This window comes from Caretta caretta, chromosome 8 (genome assembly GCF_965140235.1).
Source record: "Caretta caretta isolate rCarCar2 chromosome 8, rCarCar1.hap1, whole genome shotgun sequence".
Taxonomy (NCBI): domain Eukaryota; kingdom Metazoa; phylum Chordata; order Testudines; family Cheloniidae; genus Caretta; species Caretta caretta.
In genome coordinates, this window is record NC_134213.1 from 106,501,243 (window position 1) to 106,516,098 (window position 14,856).

General features: G+C 50.2%; 1 protein-coding gene and 4 non-coding genes across 5 annotated transcripts; all 5 read right to left on the reverse strand.

Moving 5' to 3' along the window:
* Positions 1–345: 345 nt before the first annotated feature.
* Positions 346–6,745, reverse strand: RPS8 (ribosomal protein S8). Its single transcript, XM_048860094.1, has 6 exons — positions 6,645–6,745; positions 5,875–5,981; positions 5,344–5,443; positions 3,256–3,431; positions 1,877–2,006; positions 346–510 (listed from the first exon to the last, which is right to left on the reverse strand). Exons 1-6 carry the CDS (start codon positions 6,646–6,648, stop codon positions 401–403), a joined length of 627 nt encoding a protein of 208 aa, XP_048716051.1. The 5' UTR covers positions 6,649–6,745; the 3' UTR covers positions 346–400.
* LOC125642036 (small nucleolar RNA SNORD38) lies at positions 771–841 on the reverse strand. Its single transcript, XR_007358244.1, has one exon. It is a non-coding gene; the product is annotated as a small nucleolar RNA SNORD38 (small nucleolar RNA).
* Positions 2,848–2,920, reverse strand: LOC125642035 (small nucleolar RNA SNORD38). The gene has a single exon (XR_007358243.1). It is a non-coding gene; the product is annotated as a small nucleolar RNA SNORD38 (small nucleolar RNA).
* On the reverse strand, positions 5,520–5,625 carry LOC125642037 (small nucleolar RNA SNORD46). Its single transcript, XR_007358245.1, has one exon. It is a non-coding gene; the product is annotated as a small nucleolar RNA SNORD46 (small nucleolar RNA).
* On the reverse strand, positions 6,055–6,139 carry LOC125642034 (small nucleolar RNA SNORD55/SNORD39). The gene has a single exon (XR_007358242.1). It is a non-coding gene; the product is annotated as a small nucleolar RNA SNORD55/SNORD39 (small nucleolar RNA).
* Positions 6,746–14,856: the final 8,111 nt, after the last annotated feature.

Here is a 14,856-nt window from a genome sequence, read left to right on the forward strand (position 1 = left end):
ATAACAAACACCCCTTTACATCAGCAATTGAAGTTAACAGATCTAGAACAGGTAGAATTACACCAATGGCCCACATCAGTGGCGTAGACTATGAGCTGCTGCACAAACCAAGCCACTAACAACCTCCCTTCCTCCACACTTGTGTTTGCCCCATTAAGTCACTCCTATACATTTCCTGCTAGGTCTCATCTTAGCACAGGGCTTGCAGGTTCAGTGCTTTCCTAGGGTTGAAAGCATGGAGAGCGCAGAAATTCCTGATTATAGCCCCTTTGCTTTCAAGTCTCTGCAGGAGAAAGGAGCTTCACAAGCCCTGCCTCTCTCCACACACAAATAAGCACACTACCCTTTTATAACAAGACTCTGGGGTTTTTATTCGGTCTTTTAGTTGTGTATCGTACATTCATTTGCCTTTCCTGGCCTTGATCTTCCTCAGGTAGAATTCTAGTTCCTTGCCTTCCAGAATATAGCCGTCTGCTCGGCCACACTGTCCAGGTCTGGAGGCGATGCAAGCTGCAATGAGAAGTCAGTCATTAGGTCAGGAAAAAAGAAATGGGAGCTACATTGCTACGGACTCTCACATCAGTGTCCATCCAAACAAGCTGGACTCTTTCTTGCCCTCTACTGTCAACCTTTCTTGGCCTCATCAAACAAAGGCCAGTAACATGTCTTCAAACAAATCATTATGTTAGTGAGCATCTCCCTGAAAGGACCTGCTCAGGCACAGCTGTGGGGCTATGCAAGACTGAGGGGAAGGTACGCACTAGTGAAGTCCTCTTCAGATTTCCAACTGTCATCGCTCAAATTCAGTAGCAGAACTGGACAGTGTCCTCATCACCAGAAGACTTCAGAATAGCAGGCCACCCATGCACAATGGCAGATAGGTGAAAGGTGTTACTTGTTAAGCCCAAGAAAGCTGCTCACCGCAGAGAGGATGCACAAGCAGCCTTAGGACTTGTCTTCATCGAAGTGCTACAGCAGCACAGTACTGAAGACACTACTAAGCCAACAGGAGAGCCTCTCCCATCGACTTAGCACGGTCTACCCCGGGAGTTAGGTCAGTGTCGATTTTTCACACCCCTGAGCAACGTAGTTAGACGATACAGGTCTGTAACGCAGACCTGGCCTTAGGCTTTTCACAACACTGGCAAGTCTTACCAGAGAAAGGCCTATAGAGAATGCCCACTAGCCAGGGCTGAGCAATTCCAGGAGCTGAACAAATGTGCCAGCTGAGATGTGGGAAATTTTTCCTTCCCACCGGGGCCAAAATTGCTGGACCCTCCAGAATCCAGACACATGAAAGGAAAGCTGTGGCTAATATCCACTAAAAACATTTTACAACTAGGCTTGGAAGGAGTCGGTTTTTTAAAATCGGTAGATGTCCATTTCACCATATAAGCACAAGCTGATGAAACAAACATTTCCAGCGACAATTACCAACATTTACAGATACTGCTATTTTAGAACTTAAGAGTTTGATTTAAAGATATTTCCTTGGCAGATTTTGACATGTGATGCTCACAATTTGTGTTTTAATAGTTCTAAAGCTTTAACTTTTTGAATCTCAACATCTACGGTCATTAAATAATTACTACTGGCTAACACCCCCATAATTTCCTGCAACGGTGAAAAATTTAAAATAGATAAAAATACTTAAAACAAACACAGATAACTGTCGAAATTATAAAAATCAAATTCTGCCAAGCCTACTTACAACAGATGAACTCCCCCGTCACTTTCTATCTGCACCTCTGCATGGCTTTATCAGGCTGACTAATCCAGACAGGATTTTAGAAATACTAAAAAGAATAGTTTCTGCTCTGGCACCTTTTCTTTGTGCCTGTATAGTCCACTGAGTTCTCCCTCCCTGGGGACTCACCAAGCAGCTTTCCCTGCTGGAATTGCTCCTCCAGGATGCTGCTGATCTTGGCGTTTTTCTTCCGCTCGTCATATTTCTTCTGGATCTTCTTTGAACGCTTCTTGTTTAAGATTTCCTCCTCTTCAGGAGTCTGAAACAAAGCCAGAGAAAGGACTGAGAACAGGCTGGGTTTAACTGTCCACCTTTTTGTTGGAAGCCTCCCACTGAATTCCCTTTTTCTGCTCAGTGGCATTATCTCTATATTCCTTCCATGTCTGGAAAGGAGCAGAAATTGTTTATGCAGGAAAAGGCATGATTCTAGAGCACAATACTCAATTGTCATGTCAGAAACTCTTTGTATTTCCAGTACCACTTTGGTGAACACTACAGTGCAATAACCCTGGTTACAGTCCTGGCCCAAAACATGCCTGATCATGTATGGAGAACACAAGGCAGGAGAGGAGGCTACTGACAGTGAATGAGTTTCTGGAAAAGCAATTGTCCCCCATCGTCCAGCAATGACTGCTGTTAGTCATTGTCCACGCACATAGAATAGGCAACCTCTGCTAGCCAAAATCCTTAGATATGAGGCATGAATGCAGCTGCAACACCAACCAGCCTTTGCTGTTAGTTTACAGAGCCAGGGATCAGGCTCCAGAAGGGATGTGCACTACACAGGCATAGGAAACTCTTCCAAAAGGACAAACCGTAGGAAGTCTGAACTACCCTCCTCCCCAAAAATCAACTGAATCTCCCTTCCCGCAACCACACAGACTGGAGTAATGATCTGAATGTGTCTCCAAACAACCAGACAATGTTAACAGGCCAACCTACACCAACTATCCAACAATAAACTGAATAGTCCAAACTTCTGCCCCAAAAAACACATTGCAGGCAGGACCCAAATTCCTACGTAACTGACTAACATGTAGGAATCTGCTCTAGAAGCAGAAGCTTGCTCCCTGCAGCGAGGCCCCAACTTGCCCGCTAGTCTTCTTCAGCATCACAAGTTGTCATCGCTCTTCATTCAGTAGCAGAACTGGACAAAGTTATCATCATCAGAAGACCAAGGAAGCTCTAAGGGGCAGATCCCTCCACTAATCTAACACTGCCAAGTGCAAAAGCCATGGCGATGGCTCCATGGAACAGTGGTTTTAAGGAACCAGCATTCCCTTTGGAATGGCCATGTGGCTCCAAATGAGAACATCTCAAATGGTTAGAGTTGGTCCCGAATGCAATTCTGAAATACTTTGTTCAAAATTGCTAAGAGGCAGAACTGACAGCAGTGACTGGTATTAAGCAAGGCAGGAACACAGTGCAGACTTTGCAATCCCTGCCCAGCAAGCAGACTGGCATGATTCACACAGCATCAAGAACAGATCTCTCAGCCCAGCACGTACCAGTTTAGCACCCTTCTTGCGTCCGAGGGGCAAGGCATAGTGGGCTTCATACCACTGTCGGTATGGGGTGCTGTCAATGAGAACAATGCAGTTCTTCACCAGGGTCTTTGTCCGCACCAGCTCATTGTTAGAAGCATTGTAGACCACATCAATGATTCTGGTCTTGCGGGTGCAGCCTTGGAAAACAAGGGAATTCATTAAACCCCACACAAGCCAGACAAGCTTTTACAATGGATGTATCATCAAAGCAGACAACACAGCATCTTCAGTGCTCAACCCACACCTCTTTGGAAGTTTATCCTTCAACTACTTGGGGAGTCCTTTCGGTATATCCTTTCCTCTCCCAGTGCAGCCTATATGGGTTCCGGAAAGAGACCTGCAAATGGAAAGCTACACCCGCTCTAAATAAAGCACTAGATAAACTCCAGCATGGTCCCATGCATCCTCCTCCTCCCCCGGTCTCATTTGTTGAAATCAAACTTCTCATCTGAAAGTTATTACCACACAAGTTGCATAAAAGAAAAGTGCAGAGAGTCAAGGCCCAATCCTGTGAATCCTTCCTACCACAGGTAATCGACCCCATGGAAATGAATGGGACTCCTCCTGCAGCAAGCACTACACTCTGTTTGCAGGATCAAGACTTTACTATGGAATCTGAGCAGCAAGCTGGGTTTCCCACCCCAAAAGGCCTCTAGAGACCACAGGTCACTCCACAGTGGGGTAAAACACCATTTTATGGTAGTCGTTTTGCTTTAATAAGTTTAGCAGTTGCCATCCCCGGGGACTCAAGTCTTTAATTTGTCCACAGGACAAGCACAGCAGCAATGCTGGCTTTCCCCACTGCTCAGCAGTGCTGGCTCATGCCTGTTGGTTAGGGACTGTCTCTAAAGAAAGGGGGGAAGCTCAGTCTTCACAGCCCATTCAATTTTTGGCCTCCCTGCTGAGATTGCTAACAAGGGATTGTGATTTTCATAATACTTCACTACTAACTGGAGAGAGACCATTTCCCCTCTACCTCATGTCAGACAAACCACCTCTCAGTCATCATTAACCTGCACCAGATTTACTATTTATTATTTGTATTACAAAAGCATCCAAAAGAATAGCCAGGATTGGAATCCCCTGGTCTTAGCATGGCACAAGCAAAAGACACTCCTTGCCTCCAAGAGTACTGACGATGGCAGTAGCAGGATTACATATCCCCATCCTCTCACTCGAATGCCCGACTCCTTTTCAAAACTCTTCCCCACCCTCCAACCCTTCTGTAGGGTATTCTCCTTCAAAACCACCTGTTCCAGCAAACCATTCTCATCAAGGACCCTCACGCTCTCCATTCTCCTGAACTGTTTTGTCTTGCTTTATTTAGATAACAAACACTTGGAGACAGGGAGCACATTCTGCTGAAAGCTGTAAATCTAAACCAATCATTTGACAATCATTTGTTTTTAATGTGAAAACTCCATGACAGCTGCCCCCCTCCTGAAACAAGAGCTTCTGTGAGCAATGCACTCAGTGTAACTATAACATTCCTATCACTATGAGCTTTACAAAGGCCTCCAAACCTTCTAATAAGCCCACCTAAGGTCAAAGTTATCATCATTATTCACACTGCTCCAGAACCAAACACTGTACAGACAACCACATTGCTGAAGATCAGTATCCAAGCTGTTTGTTTGGATCATTCCTCCAGTCCAGCAGTACCACAGATGGTTAGTATCGGGGGTAGCTGTGTTAGTCTGTATCCACAAATACAGCAAGGAGTCTGTTGGCACCTTAAAGATGAACAGATTTATTTGAGCATAAGCTTTCATGGGTAAAAACCCCACTTCTTCAGATGCATGGAGTGGAAAGTCTTGTGAGGTAACTCCCTTCTCTTCATGCGTCAGTCTATGTCTGCATCTGTAATTTTCACTCCATGCATCTGAAGAAGTGGGGTTTTTACCCACGAAAGCTTATGCTCAAATAAATCTGTTAGTCTTTAAGGTGCCACCGGACTCCTTGTTGTTTTCACGGATGGCTGACACAGCGAGAAAAAGACTGAGTTGCTTTCTAGATGCGAGGGGCCCGCATTCTCATCTTTCTACTTACATTCAGAGCCCCAAGAGAAGTTGCCAACGTCCAAGCGCAGAGCACGATATTTCTTGTTACCACCACGAACCCTCACTGTGTGAATCCGGCGCGGGCCAATCTGTAACAACAACAAAAACATAGCTGCTAACAATATCCTAGGGGAGAGCAGACCTTGAGTTTCAGGCTGAAAGGCAATATGGTCAGTGTAACTATGACAGATCCTAGCATCGGCAGGTGCAGTAATTGCGACCGAAACGGTCCATAGTACCCACCTAAGGTGAAGTTCTCATCACTCCAATTGCCTCCTAAACCAGTAACACTCTGAACTAATGTAATGCTGAAATCCCAGGGGGGGAGAAGAGAGGGAGGGAGAGATAGGGAAATGCCACTGCTCAGAAGAGCACAGGCAGAAATTAGAGTACTGACTGATAAAGCAGTGCATTTTCACAAGTCCTTATCACTGCAGTATGAAGCCAGAAACTAACACAGCATTTTCTAAGCTGGCCAGGGCAGCACCATCCAGTTATCCCCAACGTCCAAATCCCCCACCTTGGTGTTGGCGGGCGGTCGCCCCAACTCATACTTCCTCTTCTTGTGGTAGGGCTTCCTTTTGCCCCCAGTCTTGCGACGCTTGTGCCAGTTGTCCCTAGAGATACCTGGGTTAAACCAAAGAGCAGCAGGTCATCAGAGAGGCAGATGAGCCCACCCAAGTGTACAACAGCACCGCTCCGAGTACTCAGCTCTCCAAGGTTCGTTTCCACACGGTGCATTCGGTCTAATGCAGCAAGTAGAGAAGCTTCATCACGGATACTCAGAGCCCCCCCCCGAAGCGTTCAGCAAAGCCAGCGCATGGCACGAAAGGAAACGGTCCCCTCCCAGCCTGGGGCGCTTTGCGATCACGAGCCCTGCGCCCCAGCCCGCGCCACAACGCCCGCCCGACGGGCTCACACCCACCCGGGCGCAGGGCGGGTCAGGCTGCGCCCAGGCCTCGTGCCCGCTGCAGGGCCCCCAGCCGGCTGGGCGGGGGGGGGGGGGCAGGCGACGGAGGCTGCCGACCCGCAAGGCCCCCGCAGCCGGAGGAAGGGGGGGGGAGCTCTGGCGCCGCAGCCCACCCCACCCGCAGGAGGCGGCGGCAGCGGCGGGCCCGCCCCAGCCCGCGCCGCGCCGCGCCGCGCGGGACCCCGGCATCCCGCCTCCTCCCGCCCCGCAGCGGCCGCGGCCGCCCACGGGCCCCTCGCGCCGCGCCCGGCCCCGCGCCGCCGGCCCCGCGGGCGGATGGCGGCGGATGGCGGCGGGCCCGGAGCCGCGGCCCCACTCACCCATCCCGAGCGGCGCCGGCTGCAAAGAGGGGCCGCAGAGGCTCACGGGGCGGTTTGTGGGGCCGAGATCGCGCGAGACCGCCGCGTCATACCGCCGCGCCCGGGAGTGCCGCTGGCCGACGACATCCCACGGCGACCCACGCGCGTGACGCCGGCGCGCTGGCCCGGGGGCTCCGTAGGTCCCGGGGCGGGCGGAAGCGGTGGCCGCGGTTACTCCCCCCGCCCCCGTTCTAGGCCCCGGGCAGGCCGCGCTCCGCCGGGCCCTGGGCCCGGACCCCCCAGGCCCGGGCGGAGGGACCCGCCGAGCTCCCCGGGCCAGGGCCTGACCCTGGGAGCTGGAGCTGCCCCTTGCCCACGGTGCGGGGCGCGGCTCCTTCCGGGACCCCCCCGCCCATAACTGCCCCTTCGACAGACCCTAGGGCCTGGGAACAGCCCCTTCCCCTGGCAACTGCTGCAGGGACCGTCCAGCCCCAGCTCAGCCTCGGGAACAGCCCCCGGGCCAGCCCTGCGCCCCGCTGGGCCGCGAGAACAGCCCCATGCCCAGGCATTGCCCCCCAGGCCTTGGTAGCCACCCCGCGAAGTGCCCCAGGAACAGCCCCTGCTCGGGGATGTCGCTGCACCCCCCTGGGGAACGCCTGCTGATAGCCTGCCACGCTCCCGCCCCCAGCAAAAGTCTCACGCCCTCGCTGGAGGGCCCCAGACTCGAACAGCAGTAACAGCCAAGGGGGGGTGTGGCCCTAGCTCAGGGAGTGAGGGGTGAGCCTGTGGGGCACGCTGTCTGGCAGGATCTGTGTTGCTTTTAAACAAATTGAAGGTGAAATGTTCTTTGTAATCCCCCCTCTTTTCTGATCTAGCACTTCACATGAGAGGCTCATGGGAAAGTGGCTAAGAGGCCTGCGTGACCTGGGTTGTAGAATAGAGTGAAATAGGCTGAAGGAACTGGGCTTGTTTAGTCTGCAGAAGAGAAGAGTGAGGGGGGATTTGATAGCTGCTTTCAGCTACCTGAAAGGGGGTTCCAGAGAGGATGGAGCTCGGCTGTTCTCAGTGGTACCAGATGACAGAACGAGGAGTCATGGTCTCAAGTTGCAGTGGGATGTTGCAGTGGGGGAGGTTTAGGTTGGATATTAGGAAAAACTTTTTCACTAGAAGGGTTGTGAAACACTGGAATGGGTTACCTAGGGAAGTGGTGGAATCTGCTTCCTTAGAAGTTTTTAAGGCCCGGCTTGACAAAGCCCTGGCTGGGATAATTTAGTTGGGGATTGGTCCTGCTTTGAGCAGGGGGTTGGACTAGATGACCTCCTGAGGTCTCTTCCAACCCTGATATTCTATAATTCTATGCCCTGAAAGGCATGTCCTGGTTTCAGTATATATGGAGTTGATGTCATATCCGTTTGATGTCAAAAGAAATCACGAATTAAGCATCTGGCCTTTAGTGTGTCCATATACGCTCCTAACCTTTGATTGTCCTGTATTTATTGGGAGAAATGGAGCTGCGATCTTCCAACCCCATTCAAATTCTCTCCAGGCTTGGAAACATGCTCTTTCCTCAACAATTCTAGCTGTAGGTTAGTTACCTAAACTAAGCCCTGGTCTACACTAGGACTTCGGGTCGAATTTAGCAGCGTTAAATCGATGTAAACCTGCACCCGTCCACACGATGAAGCCCTTTATTTTGACTTAAAGGGCTCTTAAAATCAATTTCCTTACTCCACCCCTAACAAGTGGATTAGCACTTAAATTGGCCTTGCCGGGTCGAAATTGGGGTACTGTGGACACAATTCGACGGTATTGGCCTCCGGGAGCTATCCCAGAGTGCTCCATTGTGACTGCTCTGGACAGCACTCTCAACTCAGATGCATGATTGTTTGCTGTTGCTCTGACGCAGGGAGGGGCGACTGATGACACGGTTTACAGGATTGGTTTACAGGATTGGCTTACAGGGAGCTAAAATCAACAAAGGGGGTGGCTTTACATCAAGGAGTATTTCAGGCAGGACTTCAGGGAGGGTTCCAATAAGAAATGGTGCACCTAAGTTATTGTTCTTAGTGGAACAAGGAGGTTAGTCTGGCCTCTGATTGATATGTGACTAGATTTACCTCGCTGCACCTTCTCTGTGAGTGACTACAGTGTGACCTAGAGGAATGAGTCCCCTAGACAGGGGGTGGGTTTGCAAATGTTACAAAACAAATCTGGTCTATTTCTTGTTCTGATCCACTCCATCTATCTTTTACATCTTTGGCTGGCAGCAGACAGTGCAGAAGGACTGCATGCCATCCACATCTCAGGGCTGCTCGGCAGAAGATGGTACAATAGGACTGCTAGCCATCCTCATCTCTTGCCTGCCCGGCAGAAGGTGATGCAATAGGACTGCTAGCCATCCATATCGCCTGTCTACTCACCATAAGATGGTTCAATAGGACTGACTGCAGGACTAAAGAGAATGACCTGATCAAGTCACTCCAAATTTAGTCCCTGCGCCCATGTCTGCCCAGGTGTTCCTGATTGACCTCACATAGGCAACCAGGAGCACCTCGGACATGACGATGACGGCTACCAGTCCTATTGCACCGTTTGCTGCCACAAGGCAATGGGTTGCTGCTGCTGTGTAGCAATGCTGTACCACGTCTGCCAGCACCCAGGAGACATAGGGTGACGGTTACCTGAGCGGGCTCCAGGCTTGCGTGGTATGGCGTCTGCACAGGTAACTCAGGAAAAAAGGCGCGAAACGATTGTCTGCCCTTTCTTTCACGGAGGGAGGGAGGGAACGGGGGCCTGATGATATGTAGCCAGAACCACCCGCGACAATGTTTTAGCCCCATCAGGCATTGGGATCTCAACCCAGAATTCCAATGGGCAGCGGAGACTGCAGGAACTGTGGGATAGCTACCCACAGTGCAACGCTCCGGAAGTCGACTCTAGCCTCGGTACTGTGGAAGCTCTCTGCCGAGTTAATGCACTTAATGCACTTAGAGCATTTTCTGTGGGGACACACACACTCGAATATATAAAACCGATTTCTAAAAAACCGACTTCTATAAATTCGACCTAATTTCATAGTGTAGACATACCCTATGTGCTTTTGACTGCTCTGTTAATTAGAGCTCAGGCTGCTGACTTCTTTGTTGCTTTTCTGTCCTTTCCTGGACTTTTGGAGCTGGTCTGCTCTCTACTTTACCTTTGTGGGGCTTGGACCAGTTCCTTATTTTGCCCTAAGGAGAGCTGGTTGGTTGATCTGCCTCTTGTCCTGCTTGCAGTTTTTTGCCTGTTCCTCATTCTTGGGCTCTTCCTGCTCTGACGGGAGGATGATTTGTCAAAAACATCTGTCTCACCTGGTCCCCTCATCCAACGTGCAGGCTCACCCCCTGCCCTGGGTTGCTTTGGCTTTTTCTGTCTGTTCTTTCGTTTGGCAGCAACCCTGTCTGTGCTACCGAGACTAGGCTGGCACAACCCCATGGTGGAGGAGGCCCACCACTTCCCCGAATGTCCTTAGCTACGCTGGGGGTTAGGTCAGCGTAGTAATGTCGCCGAGGAGCGGGTTTCCCTTTTACACACCTCTGACGAATGGAGCTGTTTTGACTTAACTGTTCAGCACGCACCAACCCTCAGGCCTCGTCTGCACGGGGAACATAAGTCGCGCTGCTACATCTGTGCAGGCTGTGGACAGAAGAATTCTTCTGTCTACCTAGCTCCCGCCTTTTGGGGAGGCGGGTGGTCTACACTAACAAGAAAAACCCTCTCCAGGAGCCTTCTCCAGGAACAGTGGCCTTCCGTTTGGGAAGTTTTTGCTGATTAAAAAAAGAGAAATAGTTTAACTGCATTTCTCTGTGACAAGGTTGACTTTTTATTGCTTCCCTTGTGTCTCCTTAGAGCAGTTGTCGTTGACATAGATTTCAGAAAAGAAAAACCCTTTCCAGGACCTCAGCAGGCCACCAAGCCTGCCTGGTTTGCGGATGGGGGGGAGGGTTACAACAAAAAATGGCAGTCTCACGGCAGCAGAGAACTCTCCCCCTGCCATCAGTAAGGGTTTCCTCACAGCCACTGACCCCACGAGCAGGCAGCAGCTAGCCAAGGAGACATGCCACTGCTCTGCCCTGCCACATTAGCATTTCAGGGAGCATAGCAATATGGAAGGCAGAACATGGGGGGGGGGGGCCGCAATCTCCCTGGACACTCAATAACAGACTTAAAAGTGGCCATTCTTCAACAAAAAAAAAACTTAAACAACAGATTTCAATGAGAACCTGCAGAACTGGAATTAATTTGCAAACTTGACACCATCAAATTAGGCCTGAATAAAGAATGGGAGTGGCTGGGTCACTACAAAAAATAATTTGCCCTCTGTTGATACTCATACCTTCTTGTCAACTGTTGGGTATGGGCCACGTCCACCATGATTGAATCGGCCTCCTTAGCACTGACCCCCCGCACTGGCTAAGTCAACTCCCTTCTTTTCATGTGCTCTATATTTATACCTGCCTATTTTTTTCCCCACTCCATGCATCTGATGAAGTGGGTTCTAGCCCACAAAAGCTTATGCCCAAATAAATGTGAGAGTCTCTAAGGTGCCACAAGGACTCCTCGTTGTTTTTATTGTCTTGTGTGAAATTTTAGTTTGTACTGACTTCTCTAGTGCTTTTTATGTAGCCTGCGCCTCGGGCGGTGCGGGTGGGCTCAGGGCTGGTCACTCCTGTTTGCCTGCAGGAAAGGGCCGGTACAAGAGCTGCTAAGCTGCCCTGGGTGAGCTGGGGGGAGATTGGTGAATTTGGGGGGTAGGGAATCCCTGCCTGTTGGCCAGGGGCTTCCCTTCCAGCTTCTGAGCGTTGGTCTCGCCGCTCAGGGCAACTGTGTGGCTCCTGTTCTGGGGCTGAGCTTTCCCTTCTCCTGCTCCCAGGCTGGAGCAGCTGCTCCCCTGTAAGCCCATGGCACCCTGCCCAGAGTTCCCAGGCAAGCTCCAGCCAGCCCGCCCTTGTGAGGAAGTTTCACCCACCTTTGGACACCCGCTGCCCCCAGTCTCCAAGAGGTTCACCTGGTGGTCCTCCAAGCAATGCTTGGGGGGATGCAGGGGAGCGAGAGCACCCAGGTGGGGGATGGACCCTTGGACACCCGACTGCCCTCCCAGTCCCCTCTCGCCCCACACTGAGGGGACTTGGTGGCATCACAGTACAAACTGTGCAAGGCAGATGACTTGATTCATGGATACGAGTGTCTGCTTGTGCCTAGTGTAGCAACTCTGTGAAGGCCCAGAGTTACCCCATTTCTCTTTGCAGGTTAATTCGGGATATTCTGATCAGTGTGGCCAAGGTACCTGCGGAGGTGGTTGTAGATGCAATTCTAGTTAAAGGCTGACGTAAAGAAATGACTCGTCTTGCAAAGCAGTTGATAGAAACTTGCAGTCTGTCCTGGTCAGAGGAAACATGCATTTTACATGGCAATTTCCAAATATGATTTGTTTCTGCCCTAATAATGAGGCTGAAGAGAATGTTTTCTGTAATAGCACATTCCACTCCTCTGGGCAGTTACTTACTGGAAGGACAAAACAGTGTATTCTGAAGCCTGAATGAAGCAGGTCAACTCAGTGTAGAGTAGATATTGCCCTCTCGGTCAGTGTTACAATTTACAACCACCTCTGACTATTCCATGAACTCCGCACTCAGCAATGACTTGTCATAGCTGGTGATCATAGTTCTTGCTTCTTTTCAGCCGCTAGTAGTGAAGCTATGCCTGTTCCAAAGTGGGTGGATAGTTTTTGTGGGGGAAAGGTAGCAGTTTCCCTAGCAGCAGCTCCAATCCCCAAATACCAGCTGCATTCAGAGAGGATTTTCTTTGTCATGTCTAAGCACCACAGACAATAAAAAACTGGCATTCCCATGCTGCGTTACGCACTAAGAGGTTTTTACTTCGTTGTGTAGAAAGTATAAAGCCAGGTAATAATAAAGCTGGAGAAACACAGCCTTCTTTATGCTATTTTGCTTCACTACACCAAGTAAAATTTAATCCCCAGTAAAAAGCAGCTCAGTGACATTAATGGGCATTTTTGCCCTCGAACATTTGTGAGAAAACTGCTAATTGTCTCCCCAGGAGTTTCCTTTTGTAAAGTCCAGGTTATTAAATCCCTTGAGCTGTGATGCCAAACTCTGAAGATGTTTGAGAATCTTTAGTTATTTTATACTAGAAAATGCTGTTAAAATATGCCTAACAATACAGGTTATTATAAATGGCCGTACTCATTACAACTACCATTTGGGCTGCTAAATACACAGACGTTTGTCTATCTCAGCGGTTCTCAAACTGTGGGTCTGGACCCCCGTTCCCTCTAAGCTGTGCGTGTGTGCGCATGCACACAGATCCTAAACCCCATGCACACGGCGAACACAAACATTTGCACAGAACATTTTTTTTGCACACACAGCCTGTCAAAAATTAGAGGGAACACTGGTCAAGACCCCAAAGTGGATCACAAGCCTGTTTTAATGGGGTCACCAGGGCTGTCATTAGACTTGTGGGGGTCCAGGGCTGAAGCCTGAGCCCCACAGCCACTCCTTTTCTGAGCTGAAGCTGGTCCACCATACAAGATATTACCTCCCCAACCTGGTCTCTCTAATATCCCGGATTGCTGGGACTGGACCCAGCTACAACTGCACTGCATGAAAGAATCTGAAGTGTTATTGAAATCAGGTTACAAGAGGCTGAAGTGCCAGACTCCACCAGGGCTGCTGCTTTTTTTGCTGCTCAGCCCTTTCTTAGCTGCTTAGTGGTTTTATATATTCGAGTGTGTGTGTCCCCACAGAAAATGCTCTAAGTGCATTAAGTGCATTAACTCGGCGGAGTGCTTCCACAGTACCGAGGCTAGAGTCGACTTCCGGAAGGTTGCACTGTGGGTGGCTATCCCACAGTTCCTGCAGTCTCCGCTGCCCATTGGAATTCTGGGTTGAGATCCCAATGCCTGATGGGGCTAAAACATTGTCGCAAGTGGTTCTGGCTACATATCATCAGGCCCCCGTTCCCTCCCTCCCTCCGTGAAAGCAAGGGCAGGCAATCGTTTCGCGCCTTTTTTCCTGAGTTACCCGTGCAGACGCCATACCACGGCAAGCCTGGAGCCCGCTCAGGTAACCGTCACCATATGTCTCCTGGGTGCTGGCAGACGTGGTACAGCATTGCTACACAGCAGCAGCAACCCATTGCCTTGTGGCAGCAAACGGTGCAATAGGACTGGTAGCCGTCATCGTCATGTCCGAGGTGCTCCTGGCTGCCTATGTGAGGTCAATCAGGAACACCTGGGCAGACATGGGCGCAGGGACTAAATTTGGAGTGACTTGATCAGGTCATTCTCTTTAGTCCTGCAGTCAGTCCTATTGAACCATCTTATGGTGAGCAGGCAGGCGATACGGATGGCTAGCAGTCCTATTGCATCACCTTCTGCCGGGCAGGCAAGAGATGAGGATGGCTAGCAGTCCTATTGTACCATCTTCTGCCGAGCAGCCCTGAGATGTGGATGGCATGCAGTCCTTCTGCACTGTCTGCTGCCAGCCAAAGATGTAAAAGATAGATGGAGTAGATCAGAACAAGAAATAGACCAGATTTGTTTTGTACTCATTTGCAAACCCACCCCCTGTCTAGGGGACTCATTCCTCTAGGTCACACTGCAGTCACTCACAGAGAAGGTGCAGCGAGGTAAATCTAGGCACATATCAATCAGAGGCCAGGCTAACCTCCTTGTTCCACTAAGAACAATAACTTAGGTGCACCATTTCTTATTGGAACCCTCTGTGCAGTCCTGCCTGAAATACTCCTTGATGTAAAGACACCCCCTTTGTTGATTTTAGCTCCCTGTAAGCCAATCCTGTAAGGCCTGTCGTCAGTCGCCCCTCCCTGCGTCAAAGCAACGGCAAACAATCATGCATCTGAGTTGAGAGTGCTGTCCAGAGCAGTCACAATGGAGCACTCTGGGATAGCTCCCGGAGGCCAATACCGTCGAATTGTGTCCACAGTACCCCAAATTTGACCCGGCAAGGCCAATTTAAGCACGAATCCACTTGTCAGGGATGGAGTAAGGAAATCGATTTTAAGAGCCCTTTCAGTCAAAATAAAGGGCTTCATCATGTGGACAGGCGCAGGTTTACATCGATTTAACGCTACTAAATCTGACACAAAGTCCTAGTGTAGACCAGGGCATGGTGTTGTAAGCCACACCAGTTGGAATCACGAAAGCATC